The sequence below is a fragment of the Paralichthys olivaceus genome, chromosome 7 (assembly GCF_024713975.1).
Source record: "Paralichthys olivaceus isolate ysfri-2021 chromosome 7, ASM2471397v2, whole genome shotgun sequence".
NCBI classification, from domain to species: domain Eukaryota; kingdom Metazoa; phylum Chordata; class Actinopteri; order Pleuronectiformes; family Paralichthyidae; genus Paralichthys; species Paralichthys olivaceus.
The window spans coordinates 25,679,577-25,706,015 of NC_091099.1; the positions used below are offsets into that span (position 1 = coordinate 25,679,577).

The following is a 26,439-nucleotide window of genomic DNA, read 5'->3' on the forward strand; positions in this document are numbered from 1 at the left end:
CCATGTGTAAATGTAATCAGGTTAAAATCAAATGTAGAACAAATCCAAGAAAACAGGCCATCAGGATAACAGAAGTAAAAAACAATATCCTGGTGTGATTAAGCAAGAGATTTGGCTGTTTCACCTGCCACACTGTGAGCTGATGTCCAGATATAGTAAATAGGAAAGTCAAATGAGGATGAATATGGAAAAGCTTAAAATACTGAAAGAAACTTTTGTAAATGTTTGACAAACCTGAGCCCAGAGAACCAATACTTCTGAAATGTAACATGACCATGGCTAAAACTTCAGGGAGATGCAAGATGCAAATTCTTTACTTGGCTCAAAACTGAACACTTTGGAAAGTTTATGTATATTCAACGGACGTACAGAACATTTCTGTGTAAATCTGGTTGGTCTCTTCTCCGTGTGTTGCTGACCTTGGTGTTGAGTGCACACTGCAGTGGCGAATCTTTGCTCTTGTTGTGGATGTTGGTACTCGCTCCGTTCTCCAGCAGCACCTGGATGATTCCCTCGTAGCCCCAGCGAGCCGCCATGTGCAGCGCCGTGTCACCTTTATCGTTCTGAAGGTCCAGGCGGCACGTTTGGACGTCATAGTACACCAAGGCCTTCACACACTTTACACACACAAAGCAGAGCACAACCACCATCACAATCATTACCAGGGATCATGTTGATCAGTGACTGTGATGAATTGATGAATCGCTTAATCTATAAAAGTAAAATATTGAAACAAACAGGTTACAAATTGATGTTAAGAAAAAAATTCAGATGTAATGAGACTAAAAATGAAGCATTGGTTTATTTGAGATGTCAACAATGTTATTAGTGTGACATCTAAGGCAAAACTTTTTGTCTCGTCTGTTTACGTTGATGAGTACTGATGACGTGTCGGGTTTTCGTGACAGCTACTGATGATGTAACGGCTTCTTGAAGTCCCAATTCGTAGGGGAAGATTTCAACCACTAACCCTTGTGACTCTGTTTCAAGAGGTATGATAACGCTCAAACAAGGGGTAGGGAGAAGGGGTGAAATGGGATTGGGCCTTTGAGTCCAAGTGACAACTCAAAGTCCAAATTTGAAGAAACTGCCTACAGGCAGACTCGAGATATCATGTTCAAAAGGGCCTTGAACCTTTACCTTTGATGACGCAAATCTAATAAATTAATCTGTTTGTCCAATTGAACATTTGTGCCAAATTTTAAAAGGATTCTATCGAGGCGTTCTTAATATGAACGGTTCATGAGGCTAAACCAATTTTGTGAGGTTACTGTGACCTTTGACCTCCAAATTCAAATCAGGTTATCTTTGAGCACAAGTGAATGGTTTTATCAGATGTGAGGAAATTCTCTACTGGTGTTCACTTTCACGAGTGGCTGTGAGTAACAGATCCTCAGCGTTACACTTACGTCCTCGTGTCCGTACATGCAGGCGAGGTGCAGCGGTGTGTTTCCGTTGTTGTCCTGAGAATCTGTGTTGGCCTTGTAGTGCAGCAGCAGCAGCTACAGGACAGAGAGTACGTTAGTCATTTTCATGGATCATATTTATATAATGGTATTTTTTTGTTTTGTACCAATAATATTAATGACCCAGTGCATCTTTATTCATCTGTCCCAACACACTGATATAGTACTGCAGGTTGATGGACAGTTACAAAAAAGGTTAAAAAAAAAAAATGTATTGATGCCTCATTTCTTTCACCAGATGTTTTCCGACCAAACTGACTCCTCACAGCTCCCTCTGTATACATACGGTTTATGAAGCAATACAGTTGCAATATACTTTGATTAAAATTAAGTTTGGACACTCACAACATTATTACTGTATAATGTTGAACTATAACATTGTGGTCCATCGCTGTATATTCTATCATCTTATTATATAGCTATACAATCCCACAGAACTGGGCTCTGTTCGACTTCTAACACATACGCACAGAAGCATCTTAAGCGCAAGGAGAAGAGCTGAAGCTGAAGCACAGGAAATCTAAGCACAAGCAGGGTATATTTGAGTCTGAGCATTACAAAAGCTGGATGTGAATAAGTCCTGTTGTTAACCTGAAAGACCACACTCTTGAATAAAGGAAGGAACACAATATAAAGGAATAAGGAAAAAAAAAAAACCTCCAGAGCTGCTCAAAGTTCTGGAAAGGTTTTGGATCATTGTTCCCACAGAGCTGCTTCAGCTCAGACATGTGATCAACTCCCTGAGCTCCACATCATCTGTCGGGTTCAGACACACAACTCTGGTTTTCTCTGAATTCATTCTGAAGCAGATATACTTCCATGTTTTGAATCATTGTGCCGCTTTATCAGCTGCTTCTACGAATGATTAGATGCAGACAAACACCATGACATTATCCTGTAAGAGACACTGTTGGGATGACGTCGTGTTTATTTGCTGTTTCCTTTTTATAGCGTGGGGCTGATCTTCGCAAACAATTTGTTTCATCGGTCCAGAAAACATTTTTGCTGATGATCTAGAGAGTCAAGCTGATTGTTGGCAAACGTACGGCTGCAGTGATGTTTTTTTTTTTATAAACTGCTCTATCAGTATGCAGGGTACCTCCAGATGATTAACTTTAGGAGCTGATCAGTCTCAGGGGAACAACACACTCTTACAGAGCAGGGCTGGTGTTAAGCTGAGGTCCCTCTGCCTGCTGAGAGCTTTGTGCTTGTCATGTGAACATGCACAGCAAAAGCGGTATCTACTGAGTGTAAACTCCATTCTGCCTGACCATGTCAGGACCTCTCGTGGTGCTGTCGTTGGTCGGTCTGATTGTGACGGATATGTGTTTGTGTAGCAGCAGCACCTGATCTGAGTGTATACGAGCCCCTGCAGGATGAGCATCACCCCTATGAGTGCACCATTTCCATGTTAAACTATGAAGTGATGAATATCCACAATTTGTTACCATTTCTCCAAATCAACAATTCTTCATTATTAGTGGTGATATTTTTGGGAGGCCTGGTTCACAGCAGCAGATGGATCCTATGCAGAGAACGTCCTGGATGTCTATGTGTTGTTAATGTCTAAACACCTTAAAAACACACGTACAGTCAGCACCTACTTACTATCATGTGTTCTTTTGTATTTGAGTTTTCCCTCTTCAAAGCTGCAGCGCTTTTTTTCTGTCAAGTGTTTGTCCAACAAATTTTCAGAGTTTCACATCTATCACTGTTCCCCCACATCTCTGACAGACTGCTCCACCGGTAGATCTCAACAGCATGGTTTCTGAAGTAAAAATCCCATTCATTCACTGAATAGAGATATTTTGATTATCAGCCATTATATTGTAACAATCCACGGTAGACTTCAAATGTACTTACTGTTTACATGTGGTATGTGAATACATTTTTATTTCATCTTTAATCGCTGGGTTGTTTTACAGTTTCCCATTTTTAGTGCAGGGTTTTATCGTTTTGTATGAAATGTAAATGGCATGTTTCTTCAGGTGCTGCTGTGACAGTTAATTTCCCCAGACATCAATTAACTCTTATCTTGTCTCATTTATTCACATCTCACTCTGCACTGTAGCTGCACCATAAGTTTTGTTTTTCCTGTTTCCTGTCATATTCCATTTCTGCCTGTTTGTATCTTCCATTATTCTTTGAAATCTTTGTGATATTGTTTATATCTTATTTTATTTTAGGTCTAATGTTAATTTCCCCTTTTATTAGTATTATATAGTATAACACTCTGCTCTTTACTGATGTAGATATCTTCATTCATGTTGTGTTATCTATATACACACAAATTCATTCTTGTACTTCTATCTTACCTTAACATCACAACTAAATGACTGACCCTAACTCTTACCATAACTCTAACCTAAACCTAACTATAACGCTTAACTTTAAAAAGTCTTAACCATCAAACAAGCCTTTGAAAACTTGAGGACCAGCAAAAATGTCCTCACTTTCCAAAAATGTCCTCACTCCGTAAGGTCTACGCTAACAATGGGTATAAGTATAAAAAAATATATAAGTATGAGTACCCACACACACACACACACACATTCAGACAGTGTACTGTAGGTTTGCGTGTGAGTGTATTCACCGTGACTCCCTGGTATCCCCGTTGGCAGGCCAGGTGCAGCGGTGTGAGGGCGTGGTAGTCTGTGGCATTGACTGTCGCTCCTTTAAACACCAGCAGGTCGATTAGCTGAGCCTGACCTGTTGCACACATGCACACACAGATAAAGTGAAGTTAGTTCAACAGTTTTCATGTACATTCGGGGTCTCAATGTTAAAGAAGCTCATGTTTTTATCCCTCTGTGTGTTAGCAGCTGCTCACCACAGATAGCTGCGGCGTGCAGTGGGGTGTAACCTCGATCATCTCTGGAAAACGGCGTGATTATGGACGGGTCATTCAGTCGCCTGCAACCGGATGCCAAAAGCCAGAGTCAGTTACAGTAACTCACAAAAGTCAAAGGCAAGACACTGACTGATCTCAGTTATAGTCATGGGTGCTCAGTGAAACAAATGAAGATCTGGGGTGTCATTTATAAAACAGTGCGTAGGATTCATACTAAAAGTGTCCGTGCACACAAAAGCCGGAAGTGGTGTACGCAAAAGAAAAATCTGATTTCTAAATCCGTGCGCACACGCACACCTGAACACAATGTTCACTTTATAAATCACAGTCCACCTGGAAACTTTTGTACCTGGAGCTGCCTCAGACCCCGCCCTCTACAGTTGTGATGTCCTCAATATATAGAATTTAACCGAATTATACCGTGATAAATGAGACCCCTGATCTCTAACAAATAATCTATTGTTGTTAAGGTTCTGGTGACAGATTTTTTCAAACGTACCTCACATCTATTAATCTGTAGATGATTTTTTTAACAGTTTACAGCCACAGGTAATATGCTGGCGCTGGTGTGAATTTCATGAATGATCTTTTAATGCCAAAATAATACATACGGCTTATGTAGTTTTTAAGCTAAATGATCCTGATACTATGAAGTGTTTGTGTGTGTGTGTGTGTGTGTGTGTGTGTGTGTGTGTGTGTGTGTGTGTGTGTGTGTGTGTGTGTGTGTTGAAGAGGGAAGTGAAATCTCTACTCTGATGCAACAAAGAAGAGGAAATAGAAAAACAAGTTGGAAGCTTTACTGGAAAACATGTTGTGTAGGGGGAGGGCTATTACTGCTGTCATGCCACTTTCACTTTTAAACCATGTGATGACATTTGGGGTGGTGTTCACTAGAACATGGATTTGGTTTGTGTCTGGCTAAGAGTGTTTAGTCATGACGGATGTGTAGTGTGTCGGGATGCTGACCCGGAGAGCTGGAGGTCACAGAGGTCACAGGAACAGAGGGGGTGACACATCCTAACGTCCTCGTCGCTCTCTCCTTCACTCAGCAGACGTTCAACCTCAGCCTCATTTCCATTTGCTATGTGCTACATCACACACACACACAGAAAATCAGTTAATACAATATCATTTCCTTGCTACTGTAAATTGGGGCTCCGACTGTGACCAGTAAATGATCTAATCACCTTGGTAATCCTATAGAAAGCAATTCTAGGAGGTTGAGACGGACTGAACACGTTGTTAATTTAACCGATAAGTGTCTGGTGGGACGCTGTAGCTGCTGAGTACAGAGTGGTGGTGCAGTTTCGTGCAGCTTACCTCAAACAGACAGTGGATGGGTGTGGTGGTGCTCTGAGACAACGACCTCATCCTTTCTTTGAACAACGCCTTGTCGTTCAGTTCACCTGAACCCTGGAGGAACAGAACCAAAGCATCTTTAACATGAAATACTGCTGAAATACATCACTGATGATAGATTGCAACTGTGTGTGTGTGTCATACAGAGCGTGTGTCCTGCAGCTTCCCCAGGTTGATGTACTCCACTGCAGCCTCAAAGGTGCTCAGACAGTAGCTGAGCTCATCTTTACTGGAGTGGCTGAAGCAGAAGTTCCTGATGTAGCTCAGGTTGGCCATCCTGCAAACAACAAAAAAAACAAGTTAATATACAAAGCTACTGGTAAATTGATCTGCTTCATCTTGTGCTGTCACTACTAACTATCACACACACTGTTTGTTGCAGTAATGGCTGAAATGTGCTATTTCTACTTGTTTATAAATTTTAGCAAACTTGTGGAAATCATCTTGCAACCCCTCCTTGGTCTCTCACAACCCTGGACCACTGGTAAATAATTTCTATTTTTTCTAATTTCAGTTTCCCTCCACAGGACAGTTGAACCTCCCATAAATCTATGTATTTTTCAGCAAAACCAGGCACAAGGCCAAAGGTGCCACAGGGACTCCTCCTCACAGCTCACAGCTCACCAGTTGGGGATTTCCGTCTTCACCAGCAGGTAGAGGATGACAGAGAGCAGGTCGTCTGCACTTACGGCCTCAATGCTGACTGCAGGGGGAAGACACACATTCTGTCAGGGGAAACGCTAAAAGCTAAAGAGTCATTTTACACTTTATTCTCCCTCCATTCATCCTGCCGTGTCATCCTCACGCTGCCTGTGAGCTTCTCTGTCTCCTCTGTCCAGGCCAAATGACTAAATTGGCCATTTGACAAACATTAATTAGGAGTGGATCGTACCATGCTGCAGAATGACAGTGGGGTTGTTGTGGGCCAATAAGCTTGGATTTCCAAAGCAAACTGGACAAACACATTAGAGTCTGACAGAGCATGCACTGTCCCATGTGCTGATCTGATTACAGACAGTGAGCGGAGACTCACAGACGAGGCAGGAGTTCAGTAGGCCTGTGCAGAGAGAAGACCAGCCGACATATTGATCTTACCAAATATTAATCTTTGATTACAGGGAAAAGTTGATAGTCGTAATTAAATAAATCTGTCCTAATAACCGTAGATATGATGGAGATAAGATGAAGCAGAGGAGTCTCTCTTTCAGGCTACTAGAAATAAATGTAATTTAGTTTGAGGGAACAAATTCAAAGTGATATTACATTTTAAGATCTAAAGTTGTTTTTAGGAAATTCAATTCAGTTTAATTTGTATAGCGCCAAAACACATTATACATTATCTCAAGCACTTTACAGAGTGAGGTTGAGACCTTACAATATTAAAGACAAAGCTTTTACAATGAGCAAACATCTGGCAACAGTGGAGAGAAAAAAAACAGGAAAGAAACCGAGAGCGGAAACGGGGCAGAACAGGATGTAAGAGAGATGTATGTGATCATGTTTGGCTCCTCTAACTGAAGACTGCCTAAAATCCTACCTGTCAATTAAACCTAGTGCTGCAGTTTCTCAAACATGAACTGTGATTACATATTCTTACATTTGTGATCCATGTGAGCTCTTGCTGTGAACACGAGTCTGAACAAAAAACCTCCGTTTTGCATCTGATCAAGTTTAATTCTTTGTGGAAACCAAATATCAATCAATGAAGTTTTTCTAAATAAATACATTTGATTGATTGACACACAAACACACCCACACTGTGTACCTGTGTGTCTGGGTGTCAGGGTAGCGGTCAAAGTGACTCTGCGCAGGCACAGCAGCTTGAGGAGTGGAGAGGTCTGCTGGTTGAGCTGACTCAGCTCTCTCTTTGCCCGGGACAGGTTTATACTACAGGAACACAAGAGGAGCACAGGTTACGGCAGTGGCAGAGAACAGCTTAAAACATGAACCAACAGAGAGAGGAAAAACATGTTAATTTACCTGTTAAAGAAACTTTGGGGATTCAGGAAAGCCACATTAAGGCTACAACAGTAATATTCCATGTGTTTGAAAACATCCTTTTAACTTAAACGATCTCTGTCCCCACAAGTGTTTTGGCTCTATATCAGTTTTAATCCCTGTTCATACAAACTCCCCTGAAAATGTTTTTTAAGTGACCAATCAAGTTCACTAGACATGTGCTTGCCAGTGTACACAGGGAGTATTTGGATGCAAGTTGCAGAATTGTAGTAGATTACTCGAATAATTGCTTGTCTCCTTCACACGTAAACAGTCTTATGGCACTACAGCTGTGAGTAAAGACAACAAGGTCGGTTACGCTTGTTATTAATTGTCCATGTTGTGTTACACTGGTAGCCAAGGCTGACGCCAGTTGTTCTCAGCAGGCTGTTGTATGAGTCTATATTTCCAAACATTGCCATTTCTGCCCATTGACTCTAAAACCTGCCCTGAAATGTCTAAACTAATATAGGGCTAGAAGCATTAGGTTGACACAGAATGACCCAGTGGCTAGCTGCACTGTTGTTTGGCTGATGCACAACTGTCTGGGGATCTGTGAATGCAAGCACGCACGCATTCACTGCTCCTGCTGCACACTTAGATGTGTTGCTGCTGCAACGTGTTGAACTGACCTGAACTCAGGTTTGACTCCCAGCTCTTTCTGCTGCAGCTCTTGCAGACTCCTGGTGGTTTTGTTGAAGGCAGCATCCTGTTGATGAGCAGCAGAACAAACATGAGAACAGTTCTGTTAGAGATCCTGAGCTGTTCCCTTGGCAGATGGAATATTCAGTCCCTCAAATGACTTCTGGGTCTAACCCATGTTGTCCTCCCAGTTGGATGTGCCTGGAAAACCTCCAATGGAGGGCAACCGAGAGGTATCCTGATATGATCCCTGAACCACCTTAACTGGCCCTTTTCCACACAAAAGAGCACTGTCTAAACTCCGAGCTCCCTCCAGACATCCTAGAAAGCTTATTTCAGCCGCTTGTATCTACAATCTCACTCTTTAGGTCACTACCCAGAGCTTGTAACCATAGGTGAGGGTTGGAACATAAATCGACTAGTAAACAGAAAATCTTTGCCTTGAGTACCATTTTTCAAAATTGTCTGTTACAATTCCAACTTGACTGACGCTGTACCTTTCCGCCATTCTTGTTTTACACTGAACCAAACAAAGCTTCCACTTTCCCATTTAGGACACATTCCAGCGTTCCAGAAGCTGAGATGTGGAACACAACAGCTTCAGTCCTGTCCCACCATGACAGTTGCCACAATTACACAGACATTGATTCATGTCTGTATCTACCTCCTGCAACATTCCTTCCTTGAACGGGCAATGTAAAAAGGGCTTGCGTTTCTTCTTTGCTGATGAATTTGCGTCTGCTCCATGGTTGAAAATAGAAACACTAAACAATGACACCATCACCCTTTGATTTTGAGGGACTGACATCATGTGTTTAACGGACATCAACATTTTACAAAATGCTCTAAAGCCCCTCTGGAGTGCTCACAGGTGCCAAGGAAAAACAAAGACAGAGGTGTTGTGAACATGATCAACAAGAGTATTTTTGCTTTGCTAGAGCTTTGATGCAGTAAAACTATAACCTGCATATTATAATATAAGTCTGTTCTTCAGCGTGTACGATTTAGCTTACCCTCAAGATTTAACCTAGTGGTGAAGTTGCATGTTGCAGCTGAACGCCCCTCCCCTCCCAAACATGAAAAAGAACCTGTTGTAGCTTTCAGTTGTCTTAAAACTCAAAAGGTGTTTAGTTTGTCCAGTCTGGACTAATGTAAAAAAAACATGGCAGCCTCCATAGTGAGGATCCGCTCCCGATGTAAATATAAATGGCTCATTCTAGGGTAAAGAAAACAACAATTTAGATAAACACTAATGAAAACATTACTAGGATTATTTTATATTAAATGTGTGCCAAAAAATCCCTTTCACCTAAATCTTACACACTGGACCATTAATTTGTCAAGCAAATATTTGTATTTTACAGAATGTTGAAGGTGTGGTGAAGCAGTGAGAGTTCAGACCTACCTGGCTGGCTTCAAGAGTTCCCACAAAGTTGAACATTAAATCATGGATACCATGATGGACATACATCTGGGGAAAAGATGGAGGAAAATGACAAAGAACATTTTGGTTTACAAGACAAGCAAAGTGGTGTTAGACACAACCCTGAGCAAACATCAGTTTAACTAAACTTGATTTGATTTCTTTGACTAAGCAGGACACAGAGCACAACACGGATGTCTTATTGGAACTTGAAAAGAAAGATAAAAATTTTACTGGACTGAGTAATAAAAAAGTGGGATCATATAGAAGGCCTGGGAAGAACTTGAATTTTATTTTATTTCTCTTTTATATTTCTACTATAAGAATTATACAATCATGTGCAGGATTGTGTGGCATACTGAGCACCACTCAAGTTATGTATGAGTTAGCAGTATCAGTCAGGTTGACCTTCGGAGGCTGTGAACACTACTTTATAGTGATGGGGATTACGGCACTTTGAAGGGAATTGGATCTTTTGGCTCCATTCCTGTCCGACTGGCTGCTTCTCACCGGTCACGTGTGGGGTAAGTGGTAATTTGACGTTAGGCTCTGGCAAAAACAACCCACTTGGACTGTCTACCTCACATTAATTGTGGTCTGGTAGATGATAAGTGGGCAGCATCAGTCACCCCAGTTAAAGCAAGGCCTCATAGTCCAGGTGATGAGAATCAAGTGACTCCGGCATTGCAGATTTGGGGACGGCAACAAAAATATGTAGTTTCCTTTGTTGGTACGAAAGGGCCGTTAAAAAGAATCAAAACTTTCACAGATGTAACATACTGTTTTTTACACCGCCTACTACCTTGTAGACTCAGAATAAGGACTTTCACTTTGAACTACATGTAACCATTTTGTGGTCTGTGGATGAGCTCAGCTGTCTGCTCATTAACTGCGTTTTAAAAACAAACTTGAATCCCTAAACACATACTTCTCAGCCGAAACTAGTGAGTGAAGTGGACTTAGAAACAACAAGTGAAGTTACCTCCACTGCCTGTTTGAGAAGAGTCATCTGAACCTCCTGCTTCGTCAGAAGTTTCTGTGGAGAAACATCATCCATCAGAGCAGTCAACGCAGAGAAATGCAGAGCATGTTTTGCAGCTTCTCGTATGAGCATGATTAGGCAGAAAATTGGCCAGAGGCGAATGTGGGGCTGGTTGAGAAACAGTTATGTCACAGATGATCTTGTTAGACTTCAGAGGGTCTAACAAAACATTCTTAATGTCCCGTGGAGTCGTTACTGATTAACATGCATTCTGATGATGTACTGTATAGTCTCGGTTGCGGAGACAGATTATTCAGAGGACACGGGTCGTACAGAACACACCTTTTAGAGACTCCTGAGGTCAGACCGTAGCATTCTTCATATCAACATGTTTGAAAGTTAAAGATGTAAATTCACAGGGACAATTTTTATAACATCCGAGCTTAAATTCAAGATTTTGAAACTTGAAACTGTAAAGTGCAGAAGATCATAGAGCACTGGCCAAGTGTGTGACTAGTTATATGTGATGATAAATATGTTGATAAATTAGTCAATGTAACTTGCATTTATTTGTGATAACCTGTGATGATACACATGTTCAGGCAGAGACGTTTCCGTCCTGCTTCCATCATTTATATCCTGCAACGGCCTTTTATCAGTTAACTTATTGTGATACCTCAACTTCTTTGAAAAAATGGTTTATAAAACATGGTTGTGTGGACATTTACAGACTTAAAGAACGGTCATAATAGTTTTAAACCTGGGCCATAGAGGGTGAATTCTGTAACTGTCCACCATGAAACAGCTGCAGTGTTATTTAAAGGGGCATTTGTCCACTAAAAGTGATGGTTTTTGCCACTGACAGGTTAAATTGTTAGTGACACTATTATGGAAAGATTTCCTGCAGAGATAAACCCTTAGAAAATCTTATAATTTGACCATAAACAGTTATATCGCTATGTTCAAAACCACCACACTACATTGACAAAAACAGTCATTTGAGGAGTTGCTGGTATGACTCATTAATGGACTAATTCCAAACTTTTTTATCCCTATTATTCATATCCCAAAGATGGGAAAATGTGGTTTTAAAAATACCAGAACTATCCTGTAAGTCTGTAAACGTGTTTTTATTCACGTCTTGTTCACCACAGTTTAAAAGTTAGGATTCTTTATTCTGAGCTGACATGAACTAAGCCCTCCAAGAAGAACAGAACAGCGACTGAGTGGAAAAAATTAACTGTCAATCTTCCAAGTTGTTGTGGATGATAACGATCCTTTAAACAACTGACCAGTGCATTAGGTACGAGATAGTGAGCCTTGCAGAGGAAGCCTGCATTTGCCTTGTTGACCAATAATGTCATTTCCAGGGTCAAAATTCAAGTTTCCAGGTACCGTGCACCTGAACTAGGAAACAGTCTCGCTAAACACTCTTCCATTATCTCTATCAGCCTCCACTGTATCAGACTAAGAGCTGATCCAACAAGTTTTTTTACTCACCAGGCGAGAGTCTCTCAGCAGACACTGAAGACATTTAGTGTAGAGACCGTTCACTGAGTCCTGAGTGAAGAGAAGATGGGAGATCTGTCAGTAGAGCAGAAAAGCTCTCACAACCTTTCATCGTCTAAAAATGTAATTATAATCACTGCTATTAAAAAGCCAAACGTAAACCCTTTGATTGTTTAGTTTATTTTAAAAGAAATAAAAGCAAAAACACAGTTTCTCCACAAATCAATTTTCTGTGTTTACTTTAGGTCCATAGAAGCAATACTTAGCTAGACTCATTCTAAAATTTTATTTCATACCTTTATACCTACCACCAACTTAAACATCTATTTTTTTGTTTATTTTTAATATTTTTGTAGAGAATTGCCTTGATTAAAAAGACCATAAACAACATTAAGAAGGGTGGATGATGGAATGCAGACAGAGGGACATACTAGAAAGAAGATAAGAGGTGAGGAAGAAGAAAGGAAGTGGCAAACAGATTAGAAGGAAAGACAATCTAAGAGAACAGAAAAGTAAAAAGAAAAGAGTGTGTGTGGGGAGAACAAAATGTAGATGGCAGAACGAAGGAAGACGTGATGGGAATGAAAGGAAATGAAAGAGTTCATCATACTATGTGGTGCCGGAGTCCCTTCCTCTCCTGCTCCTTGAAGGCCTGACAGAAGCCATGGATGAACTTGTCCAGTTTCTGGGCGTGGCGGCCCAGGAACTCCCTGACATCCTCCACGCTCTTCAGGCAGTAGGGTGGTGGAGGGCTGAGCTCGTTGGGGCTGGTGTCCACCTCCACAGGCCGGGAGATGCACAGGATGCTGTAGCTCTGCTCTTGGTCATTGTAAAAGGTTTCCTCAAAAAGGATGGACACCGATGCCGGAGCAGGAAAGCCGGATCCCAGCAGGACCTGTCTGTCCTGGATTCTGACCTCCTGAAATAATCAACAACAGAAACAGCTCAGTGCAGTTTTGGATTTTGAAGACAGATATTTGAGTTTAAATAACTTTCAGTAAAGTGACACTACTATCAAATTAGAGGAATATGAGTATAAGTATCAAATCAGAATCTATGATTCAATGATGAATTCTTAAAAAATGTCTGGGAAAATCTTTACATTGCAGGCACTTTACACACTATGAAGATGACCCGGCACACAGAACCTTGAATGTATAAATAGATTTTTAAACATTAACTTGTATCATCAAATTTTTTTCATTTGTTTAATTCCATGCCTTTCATATCACCCTTCTTCGGCTATCCCTTTCTATTTTTGTATTTTATTTTACTGTCCTGACACTCCTAACTGAATATAATTGCATTCTGATGACTTTCATTCAGATGGTTGAATGCAAAGTTCAAATGTCTTATTTCAAAATTTGATTTTGCAATAGTCAATTGAATTCTCCTCCTTTTAATCTTGAATTTGGTGCAGCCAATGAGAACCTCCTGTCTTTAATCTGGGCATTAAATGAGCCAAGACTATAACAATAATAAACTTTGTTCCTACCAAGTTATGCGTTGGCGCTAAATTGAGAGTTGCCATACAGAGAGCAGGAAGTTACAGTAGTCCATTTAAAAGTTTATGATGGCCTGAATATGTTACACGTGTTTGGTTTAATCCATAATTCTAATTTTAGAAATGTTTCTGAGACACAGAAAACTGGATTAGAACCACCTAAAGTAATAGAACAGGTTTATAAAAACTGCATTCAAACAAAAAGAAATACCAACAATTCTTAGTCCGAGGAACTACTTCAGAAGAAACTAAAAAGTTCCTTCAGACTGCTGTTCACCTGTTGTTGCTGTTGTTCTGTGGTGCATATTAAATCACTTCCGGTTTCACTGGTGTTTGTGTACTGACTTCCCCTCTACTTCATCCCTCTTTAATTTTACTGTTGCTATACTATCTATTGTGGCAAATTACCAGCTCTTTATAATAGAAATGAAAGCCAATAATGTATCATAACACATTCACTAATAATATAATATTAGATAATGTATGTTTTGATTTGGTGCTATACAAATACAAATTGAAATAAATGAAATTGAAAAGAATATAATTTTTTGAACTCGTGGGGGAGAAGCTTGGAGCAGAAGGGAGACAAACCTTTCCATCCACAGTCTGGTATCTGTCCTCCACAGACTGCAGGACATAGTTGTCAAACTGAGAGTCTGAGTAGCTGCCGACAGTCAAACTCCCACAGCACGGAACAAGGACCTGCAGGTTTTTAGTAACATGGGAGGAAAGCAAAAATGTTTTTACTTTAACAGCAATTTCTTTACCAAGTTTTTTAAAATTCTCTATTCAAACTTCAATTTAACATTCACTGATCCATAATCTGGGGGACTGGACAGTCAAATCAGTTCCTAAACTTCAAGTGCAGCACAATAAAAGGCTCTTGTTATGAGGACCTGAGATGCCCAGTGGATCTATACAGTACTAATGTACAGTATGCCGGCACCAAGTTGTTTAAAAGTCAGGTTGGTAATCGTGGAAAAGAAATAGACATAGACAAAGTTTGTGGGTGGGAGGTCGATGAGGAATCATGTCCAGGGTTGCTTGGTGCGCCTGCACGGAGGGGGACGTATAGGTTCTTTTTACACATTAAAGCTGGGGTTGGTAATCCTGGAAAAGCTAACAACAGCAGGTTACACTGTGAAAAAATGCAACCATTACATCCCACTCATCAAAGCTACACCCCAAAACACATGAGTGTGTGCCAAGCACTGATCTTTAGCGGTGGATGTCTCTGCGGGGGGTCTTGTGCAACACGGGCAGGGTGCACACAGGCAGGCAGGTCGGTTAATGACAGACACACTAGCAAATGGATCAAATTAATGATTGGTTGACTTTATTTACAATCCTATGAGGGCAACAGTCACAGGATGTTTTTCCAGATGACTTTATTTATTGATGGCCACCGAACGTGAGGATTTAAACAAATATTAAAAGTGTTTCAGAAACAATTTAGCAACCCTACATTAAAGGCCTTTAAAGTCATTTGGAGTTGAATGTTGAATCTAAGACTAAACTTAACAAGCAGCAACCAGGATGAACTTATTTTAACCATACGACAGCAACTTGGATTGAATGAGGTGAATGATGGGTTCTAGCTGTTGAAACGATAAATAATAAATCTAGACAGATCGGACAGGTTTCACAAATTCATAAAGCTGGACATCATCAGCATAACAGTGTTAGGAAACACATCCAGAGTCAAGTATGATGAGTCCTAAAGGAAGCAAGTCGAGGGAGAATAAGATTAGACCCAGAATAGACCCTTGTGGGTTAGAAGAGCACAGTCACATATTTTATCATCAACACATACAAAGTGAACTGGAGTGAAAGGTAAAGTGGTCTCACTTTTTTATGTCCCAAAAAGACACGCATTATAATCAAAAAAGACAGGACAATCTCACTCTACAAAAGTGGCCTAACATAATTTCTATTCACTTGATCCAGATTTTCCTTCATACTCAGACAGTAGTACAGAGAGTACAAAAGGTCAATACTTCTGACGTTCACGCGACAAGATGACAATTCTTTCTGGTCATGAGAAATTCAAGGATCGAAAATTCTGATCACGAGCCAGAAAATGAGGTAAAACTCTGATGTGTAGTACAATGTGGAGCGTTGTGTGTTGCTGTATAATTAATCTATTGGTCAGCAGTCTGTTTTGACAAGGGCAATACAAACTGTAATCAAGTTAAATGTATTTTACAACAGCAATTTTTCCGGCCATCAGGTCATTTGAGTTTCAGAGGAGTCCTGATGAGTCACAATGGCCTGGTTACCATCTGATTCTTATCTGCTGACATTTTAAGCATCTTGACAGGCTGCAGCAGGCTGTCAAGATGCTTTTTTGTATAGTTGAGGTCGTTTCAGGTCATTTATGTTGGAGAATGGACTTTTTTATCAATCATCAAACCCATCCTTATCATTCTGCCTCCTTCCCCACCTTATATATAAACTGAGAAATGCAGAGATAGGAGAGTGTTTGCTGAGAGGAGGACATGTCACAGAGTGCTAAAATCACAACAACAATAAAACAGTTGAACAGACGGCTCGACCTGCGAAGTGGTCTGACAGTTTAACATTTGGCTTCACTTATAAATAAATCCAAGATCCTCCGTCTCTTACTCTAAACATGTTAACATTTATAATGAGTCTGATCCTGGCTGGTGGAGTGACAACAGACTTCAGGGATATGTGTCAAAGTAACTGGTCCTCTGCTGCACATTCACACCACTTCAACCACAGAAGGGGAAGTGATCAATTATGCTGCTGTCTTGTTCTGCTTTTGAGGGAGGGTGGCAGAATCTGCTCACACCTGCCAGACCCCAGGCTGCACAGTTCCTTTCTCTCTTCAGTTTCCTTCTGACTTCTCACCCTTTTTTTTTTTTGATTGACCTGAAGTCTTCTATTGCGACATCACATGTATGGGTAGTGTTGCTAATTTACACATCTGTGGCGAAATGCAAATAATTCAGAAGTTCAGCTGTAATAAAATGCTGTATATGCCATCGCATGCCAGAGTAGGACAGAAGCAAACAGAAACTGAGCCAAGGAAGAAAATGAAACCATGACAAGGGTAATATGCATTTTAAAAAGCTAATAAACGATTCTGAAACAAATCCCGAATGGTATGAATCAAACCATTGATTTGGTGAATGATTGCACCTCTACTAATTACTACTTAATTTTGCATATTGACCATTAATCCATCCATCCGTTATCCATAGCACTTATCCTTAGCCAATCTCAGCTGACATTGGATGAGAGGGCGGGGTACACCTTGGATAGGTTACCAGCATATCACAGGGCCAACATACAGAGACAAACAACTATTCACACTCACATTCACAACTACAGTCCAATTAGAGTCTCCTATGAACCTAATTGTGCTCGCCACCGTACCACCATGTTGCAACATTGATCTAATTAGACAGAAACCCAGGACTACTCAAACTGCCTGTCAAAACTCTGTATTGCATGAAAAAGCAAAGCCTGCCCATCAGTTAGCCAGGTTTTTATTTTTGCAAAATTATCCACCGTGAAGGATGAAAAGTGAAGCTAAGAACAGATTTTCAGAGTAACGAAAAGTCAAAATATACACTCCACACATAACATATATTAACGCCAACATCAACTGATTCACTGACTCACTGAGTCAACACACCAGCTGATATGTAGGTAGGCAGTTATAACAGTTGTGTTAGTTGGGTTTCTATCCTCTTGTTCAACAGTCAAAGAACTTGGATCTCCATCCACTTAACCATAATTAAAAAGAATTTGTATATATTGGGGCCTAAAGTGTTGATTTAAAATTTCATACATGTTTGGACAAGTAAGTAAAAGCTGTTTTTAGCGGCTATGTCATACTGCACCACTTTTGTGTCTACGTCATCCGCGCTGCGCCAACCCCGTCACACAAAATGGAGCGCAACGCCATCTCCACCGGCACTACATACATTTACTAAGTTTATAAAGTCTGTTGTTTTTACCCAGACTGAGTTTACACACTTGTCCGATCACACTGTGTGTGTGTGTGTGTGTGTGTGTGTGTGTGTGTGTGTGTGTGTGTGTGTGTGAGACAGAGAGAGAGAGAGAGAGAGAGAGAGCTCCATCAAATCTCTGTTTTCAAATTCTCTGTCTTCTCTCTATTCTCGTGTTACTCTCTTCTTCCGACAATGATTCACTGCAGAAAAACCTACGTCAATGATCTGAATGGCTTTATTTGATCATTTAGGGCAGCAGGGCTCCATCTGATTGGCCAAATATGTTGACATGCAGAGCGTGTATGTGTACAATATATCAAATGACAAATATACATTTCTCAGAGAGCACACACACACACACACACGCAGCGACATACCAACCACTGCGCATCACCTCTCCTGATGTAGATACAAGCTGGTTGCTAACAGGTTGTAAAATCAAACTACATGGAGAAAACACGTGACTCACAATGCCGTGGAGCTCTGCCACTCGGCTGCAGAGGTCCGGTCTCTGCTTCTCCAAAGCCAAGTAGAAAGGATTCTTCAGGATGTTCTCATCATATACAGCCATAAGGAGCTGGAGGTCTAGATCATGGAGAGGAGAGAGGAATGTTAAGAGAAACTGATTCATGATCATGATAGAGCAAAGGGTATATCCACACTAATATGTTTTTGTTCTAAAACTAAGATGATCTTCACCCATATCCACATCAGTAATAATCCCCATCCACACCTAACCAGACAAAGTCAATTGGTTCCAAAGTGTCATTTTGTCATGAATAACTGTCACAGAGCAGATTGCCAATTGGTACGAGACAGTGAAAATAAGTTCCGGACAACACAGTAAAGTACAGTGTTTCTTCTCTGGCCTGTCATGACAGACAAAATACAGACCAACTACACATTTTATGTGTGAGAGGAATTACTATCTCTGCAAGTGATGTATGGTCAGTGGTACCAAAGATGAGGATTTGTGTTCTGGTTAAACCAACAGATACTATAGTCGTCTTCGTCATCGTCATCATCAGGGTTACAACTAAGATTGCTTAGATAAACAATATGCCTACTCACATATACTACTATTATTATACCTCTATCATTACAACTGGCATTACTACTCCCTTCATCTCTGTCAGACTTTTTTGTGTGCAAATACTTTAAATATTGATACACCTCTTCATTTATGTTTGAGCATTGTCTTTTCTCAAAAGTGTTGTAATTGTAATTATTGATGATCTTGTTGCTGTGCTCTATTACATGCAGCATCCGCTGCACTTCTGTCCATCCTGAGGGAGGATCCCTCACATGTCACTCTGAGGTTTCTATGTTTTTTTCCCCTGCTAAAAGTTTTCTTGGGGGGGAGTTTTTCCTCACACTTGTTGAGGCTTCGGGATAGAGAATGTAGCATCTTGTTAATAAGCCCATTGAGACAAAATGTGACATCAGACCCGCCAAAGAGAAGCAGTTCTAGGCAACGAGTAATTGATATAGTAAAATGTTTTGCACACCACCTTTCACAGATTCAAAATTACAAAGTACTTACTGTCAATAAAAACATTAAAATAAACAAATCTAATATATGTTCAATAATTTAATATAGCCTGTGAATGACGGTGTAAAAACTCAAATGGACCTTGATAGAAAAAAGGGTCCCCAGGCCTGGCTTTTAACTTTAAAAAGATGATTTGATAGATAGTAATGAATAAATGACGACAGTGACTGCTGTGTTTCCAATCGAAACATGTGGAAATGCTGCACATTGCCAAAGAATTAGTTATAGCAGATTGCTGATGTCAAAGCTCCAAAAAAAGATCTTGTGATTGTGACATGTCTCAAAGCTAAATAATATTCTCGAGAACAGAGAAGAAAGTCCCTTTCAGACTGTTTGGAATGATTCTTTGGATCAGGGTAATATGTTTTCCTCTATTTTCTGTGTGGAGGCAAATTATTTCAAACCTGCATTTCCTGTTATGCCTAAATCTACTGCAGACATACAGACCCTTCTTTAAACTTAGGGTTGGTGAGCTGTATCTCAAACACTCTTTATCTTATTCGTTGAAATCCTCTTCACGTCCCAATAGCCATCAATAAATAATGTCATCTGAAAAAGGAAAATGCTGGTGTCTGTGGTCCTCACAGGATTGTTATAAACGTGACCAATCATTTGGTTAGGACAGAATTAGTTAATTGGTTGGAGTACAGGTCTGCCACTAACTGACCTGCCTGCATACATACTGGCCGTGCTCTCATTGCACATTAGTAGTAATCAGTGCACATTCATGTGTTTTGGGGGCATAGCTTTGAGGAGAGGGTCGAGGATACCAACCCTAATGAGTGAAAATAAACTACTGCCCCCTCCATGCAGGCACACCCTCACTGACTTTCCATCCACAAACTCTATTTGTGTTTATTTCAACTGTTTTGATAATCGATGAATCATTTCCAAGTAAAATTAATTAAAAAATGCTTCTTCTGTTTTTCACTATTTTACATAAAAGTAAACTCAGCATCTTTGTGTTTTGGACTTTGGACCTCTTTGTAATCGGACACATCAAGACATCTGATAACATCACTCTGAGCTCAGAGGAAACTGTGACGTGCATATTTCCCCCATTCCCACACGTTTTATAACCTAAGGATATAAATGACAGTGTGATCTCTCTCAATGGGACAGGAAACTTCGGAAAAGATGTTGCTGGCCTCAGGCTGAGCCGTAAAACCTCACATGTAGAAATTAGTATTGTATACTGTACAATAAAAATAAAAATGTTCTATATACCAGAATCATTCAGTGCTCTCTCACCCTTTAAAAACAATCAGTTTATCAAGTGTAAACTGATAAATAAATAGAGTAATCAGATATATAGACTCCTTTCTTTAACTAGGTTTCCTATAGACTGGTTCAAAGACATCACACTCTGGAAAGTAATAATGTTTAACACTTAACACAAGAGATCACTGCCCGCTTCATTCAGGTACATAGCTGAAGAAACAATTACACTTCATTCTGTGTAACAGTAGTTTCACAAATGAGAACAACTTATGAAGAACAGCTCTTCATATATTTATACAGATGTATTTCATTGTAATACATCTGCCAGTTTAGATATTTCATTCTGGACCAAAGTGGTAAACCAAAATACAGACCAGCCTTCCCTTCACCAAAGCCTTGCCAACAGTGTGCCAAAATATTAATAAATAACATCTAATGCTCCCCTGTCTTACCCATCAGCCAAAAACACACTTTTATTTAAAAACACAATACTTAATTCATCTATCATGTAAGTCAATCTGTAAGCTACAGAAAAAAGTAGACATACTTACTATTAACTATTGAAAAGCTTCACAACATGTGGAATAAAAGTGTTGATTAAATTGGTTTTGGGGCTTTGTTTATCCAAAACACATCATGGGTCTTATTCATTGTAGCATCCCGATACAAAAAATTGCCTCTGGTAATGAAATTCTAGGAAAGTTTTTGAAGAACTTCCCCTCATGTTAGGTCTAGATCTTGGATAAGATAAATGTTGCTCACAAGGTATCTCAGCCCTTATGAGAGGTGTTGTCAGGAGGAGGGAGAAGGACTTAAGAGGCTTTTCCCCCTATATAGAGGGAAAATGCTGTTATTAGGATATTTCAAATAACCAGCAGTTGTAAGTAAACTGTACAGCACTCACCTGTGTGGGAACAATCATGTTTGTGTGCTGCAGACTCCATGCTCACTTTTAAACTCAAACACAATCCATCACTTTGCACAACCTGTCACTGGTGCAGCACAACCCAATGGAACAAGGCATCAATCTGCGGCTGCGATCACTGATCTCTCAACATTCTCCCAGTGATCTAACAACCTACACAGCCACTGAAATGAATCCATCAATCCAGCTGTCTGCTCCTCTGTCTATTCACTCCTCCATTCATTCATCAGACGGAGGAGAGATCATTAAGCACACTGGCCATCCATAACACTCCACAGGTTAACTGCTCACCTCACCCGTCTGCTCAGAGATAAGATTCATCCGCCCTCAGCTCCAGTACAGACAACCGGAGGAAGCAACAAGAGGACGCAGTTCAACAGAGTAAAGGCAGACCTCCGACCGGGCATGCAGGCTCATGTCAGGCGGCTCAGTTGGGATGAAACTGCAAGAAATGAGTCACGTGACCCCCAAGGTCCTTGTGACCTCTCAGGCTTGAAGCTACCAGCACAGATCAGTGGTGCAGAGGAATGTCCATCCCCTCAGGGCCAACACACACAGTTCGTTACATTACACACTTAAGATTACAGTCATACAGCTGATGTCTTAGCCTGCTAATAATGTGTGTGAAAAGCAGGGGAATGATTCAGCAGCAGCAGAACAAACACCCTGCAGTAAGAAGATTAAAACTCAGCCGCATTAATGATATTTTTCTGATCACAGCTGAGCTGGAATCATTCGTAGTTTGATTTTTAAATAACTTATCAAAACTTCAAGCTGGAGTCTGCACTTCTCTTTATTCCTGAAACAAGTCATCAGTACACAACTTCACACAAAACTACAAACCTTTTCTGATTCCAGTATCTTAGATTTGAGGGTTTGCTGCTGATCTTGGATTTGACATTATTGTGAATTGAAAATCTGACTATTGTTCAGAGAAAACAATTCATGTCACAAACTACTTTGCTGAATAAACCAAGTGATCCATTTGTGGAAAGTTTATCCCACAAAAATGGCAAAAGCTTAACCTTCGTTTGGTGTAGTAAAGTAAAAAAGTAAATTCCATCAGACGACTAAGTGAAAAAAAAAGCTATTGAAGGTTGTTCTGCTAGTTGCTATGTTAATTGTTCTGCCCAATAAATTGGCAGCCATGATGTATGGAATGCCGTTTGAATCCAAATTAAATAAAAAAATAGATTAATCCATTAATTAATATGGCTATGAAATAAACCCTGAAATAAAAATATATGGCTTTAATATACAAATATAGCATAATATAAATATATAACTAATCCATTTACTTCAATAAATACAATTACTTATTTCAAAATGTTTTTTAAAAGATGACATTTATTTATTTCACATTACTTTTATTTCATAATGTCACATTTATTTCGCTGCTCTATTTATTTCCATTCTCATATGCAAGTTACGTGGTTATCTTCAGACCAAAGCGTGTGGGTGCAAGAAGCAATGTCTGACTCGGAGAAGAGCATCTCAGAATTATTGAGAGAGGCTGCAAACTGCCTCGATGGGATGGCGACACGGCAGCCACCCCCTACAGCTGCCGAAGTGGACACCCCAAGCCCCAAGATATGAGAATGGAAATAAATAGAGTAGTGAAATAAATGTGGCATTATGAAATAAAAGTACCGTGAAATAAATAAATGTCATCTTTTGAAAAACACTTTGAAATAAGCTATTGTATTTATTTAAGTAAATGGATTCAGTTATATATTTATATTATGCTATATTTATATATTAATTGTCATACATTTTTATTTCTGGGTTTATTTCATAGCCATATTAATTTATTTACCTATTTATTAATTTAATGTTGATTCAAACAACATTCCATATTGATGCACTTTACATTACTATTGTCAACACACTGTCTGTATAATGACTTTTCTTTTAAAATACTGAACATACTTAACTTTAAATTAAATCAACTTAAAGCATTCTGAGGTGAGAGTAGTGTCTGTGTTTGTGGAGAAAGGCAGACTATATTGATAGGTTAGGGAACTTATCGATAAAGTCATTTATTAAAGCCACTTGATGTATATTTCCTCACCTCTTTCCATTATCGATTATGCATAACAGTCATATGTTTGTCTTTGCTCAGCTTTCTTGTCCTGTCCATGTGTTTCATTATACATTGTTATCAGTGTGCACTAGGTGTAAGTACATTGAGAGCCAGTGTAATCCAGAATCAAATAACTTGTATGCACTATACGATACGCCTGCTCACATGCTGACAGTGACTCCTCAGTTCGTTTGTCATTGCTGCTCCCTCCATCTCTATCAGACATTTTCTTATGTATAAATACTTTGAGCGTTGACACACTTTTCCGTGATGTTACAAACTGTTTCTTCTAAGCAGTGTTTTAAATACTGTTATTTTGTTAATGTGCCCAGTTACACGCGACATCTATTGCACATCCTGGGAGAGGGATCCCTCACATGTGACTCTCTCCGAGGTTTCTACATTTTTTTTTTCTGCTTTTGTGCTATTTTTCCTTACTCTTGTTGAGGGTATAGAACAGAGGATGTCACACCTTGTTAAGCCCTATGTGACTAATTGTGATTTGTGAATATGGGCTATACAAATCAAATTGGATCGGATTTCATACTTTGCCAATAAAGTTGATTCTGATGATAAAACATAATGGGAAGCTTTTCACATCAAAAATTAAGTATACCTTACGAGGTAGTTTGTATTCCCTATAACAAATCATTTCTACTCTTTTCCCCCCAACAGAACTTTCATGAACAACACTACAGATGATAAGGCACTATGCCAATGAAAAGGGTTACACTCAGATGCGCACAGATTCCAAACCACAAATGTAATTACATTTAGAACATTTTTCAACGCAGGAGAAAATCACTGACGTGTTATTCATGCTCCCTCTGTGACAGAGACCAATGACCACTGTGAGAGTCTGGGCGAAGTATGATTGATTTTCTTTCCACAATCGTTTTTTAGTGTCTGCGAAATTGATGAGCCTAGAAATATAAACTGCCACAGGAACAAAAGTTCAGCCTTTCGACATTAAAGCAACATACAGTGAAAAAGTAAAGTGAGCAGATGGCAGGGGAGATGAGATGGACTGGGCGAAATGAAAGGAGACCCCACTCCTCTCCTGCCCTCTGGTTTCACCAGATCAATAAAACTCTGTCAGGAGCTGAATGTTAAAACCAGCACAGACAGGATTCACAGCTCGTAAGTGACGAGCACATCACACACTTCTCCTCAGGGCTGCACACATGATGCAGCCTGAACACTCAGAGCACAACTTCCCAGATGTCTTCTGGGTACGACAGTACTGAGAGAAAACAAGAGAGCCCTAACAGCTGCTGTGACCTATAAATAACCTGACCTTACCAGATATGCTCTCTGACTCCGACAGTCAGGTGTGAGACCTTAACGAAGAGCAGCATTTCAAACACAAAGCAAAAATCCACTGACCTTTAACACAAAACAATGATGTGTCCAGTCAGCCAGAGATAGGGATGAGGCGTCCGCCAGCATTTTCAAAATAAAAACCCCAATGAACCATTTCCAACATGTACACTGCTACAACCTAAGACAACAACTAAATATATAATAATATATCATAATACAGACCATCCACAGTGATGCATACAAATAGAATAACTCAAGGTATTCAAGGTGGAATCTTCTGCTTTATACTTATTTGGCTCCAAGCTAGCTGGTTTGTTTTGTGAGTAGAAACAAAGTTGGTTTGTTTTGTGTGTAGAAATTTCAAACCCAAAATGTGCCACTTGAACGTTTGTTGGCTCACTGACCTAAGATCAGAGCAACACAAAACGATCAATGCATCCGGAAAGTTCATTGTCATACTCACTGAAATTTAATTGAATACAATCCCACTTGTTTTTCCTTCGTGACGCTGCTTGATCCCTCAGTTTACTGCCATTGAATCAAGTGGAGGCGAAACCATCGTCTATATGATTTGCTTCTTTTTATATATAATAGCTTGTAGCTTTGTTAAACATTCTATTAAAACAGGTTCGATTAGGTTGGTTTTGGGATGAGCTGTATCGATTATGTCCGCGATGGCTTTAAAATACGATGTTACAGGTGACAGAGGCTGGTTTTGCTAAACAGCTCGTTAACGTTAGCCGATCGTTCGCCTCTGAGGTTTGAGACACTTCGTGGGCTTTAACATGACTCAGCCTAACAGGACTGGGGGCTGGGTGTCTCATAAACATTAGCCTGCTAGCTACAACCAACATCGCTTTACCAGACCAGGAACACAGAGCTTAGATTAGCAGTTAGCGTTAGCTCCGCTGGCAACAGCGCTCCCATATGATGACATTAGCTTGGCTTTTGAACGTGTTAGCATGATCGACACGCTACATGGACACCAGCCGAGTGGAGCGATGATAACAGCGAAGTGTTACCTGCTATAGCGGGTCCCTCGGGTCATCCAGGCTTGAGCATGGCAGAGATAAACACCCGCAGCAGCAGCAGCCTGTCAGGGGCTGTTTACTCGGATCATCTGGCTTCACAGCTGCACTCCCTGTTAGCCTCCAGTGGCCACCGGGTTGCCAGACTTCATAGAGGAAACGCGCAATCTAAGCCGTCAGAATAGCGCGTGTGTGTGGGGAGGAATCCTGAACACAACAAGTCAAATGAGACGACTAGTGATCCATGCACGTAGTAACACGCTGAGACTGTAACAGGTTCATTGAAGTGACCCAGATGCATCGGCAACACAAAGACGGATTCACACTGCCCTCTACTGGCCAGCATCGGGTCTCTGACCATTTAATACAAGTGTATGTAAAGCATCAGACATCCTGTGAAAACAGCTGGGTTCATTTTATTTAGTTATTTATTAATTTATTTTATGTATTTTCTATGTTTCAGTGGAGACCTGGCCAGGACAGCAGCGTCACGTATTTCTCAGATGAAACAATCCTAAAAACCAGGAGACAATGTATGACAAGCTGTCAATGTTAAGAAAGATGAAAAAAGGAGCTTAAAACAGGGGATG

At 40.2% G+C, this 26,439-nt stretch overlaps 1 protein-coding gene across 4 annotated transcripts in view; it reads right to left on the bottom strand.

Annotated features, from left to right (window-relative positions):
• Positions 1–26,118, bottom strand: part of ankrd27 (ankyrin repeat domain 27 (VPS9 domain)) — a 37,012-nt gene extending 10,894 nt beyond the window's left edge. The window contains exons 1-17 of one of the 4 annotated variants that reach the window (XM_069528306.1): positions 25,844–26,118; positions 18,187–18,302; positions 14,326–14,436; positions 12,841–13,149; positions 12,222–12,281; positions 10,722–10,775; positions 9,722–9,787; positions 8,307–8,383; positions 7,442–7,563; positions 6,301–6,379; positions 5,821–5,953; positions 5,638–5,730; positions 5,284–5,405; positions 4,297–4,379; positions 4,060–4,175; positions 1,410–1,502; positions 420–617 (exon numbers count right to left, since the gene is read on the bottom strand). In XM_069528306.1, the coding sequence (XP_069384407.1) occupies positions 420–617; positions 1,410–1,502; positions 4,060–4,175; positions 4,297–4,379; positions 5,284–5,405; positions 5,638–5,730; positions 5,821–5,953; positions 6,301–6,379; positions 7,442–7,563; positions 8,307–8,383; positions 9,722–9,787; positions 10,722–10,775; positions 12,222–12,281; positions 12,841–13,149; positions 14,326–14,436; positions 18,187–18,288 (1,818 nt within the window). In that variant the 5' untranslated portion in view covers positions 18,289–18,302; positions 25,844–26,118. The other 3 variants (XM_069528309.1, XM_069528307.1, XM_069528308.1) reach the window with 3 other exon arrangements.
• Positions 26,119–26,439: the final 321 nt, after the last annotated feature.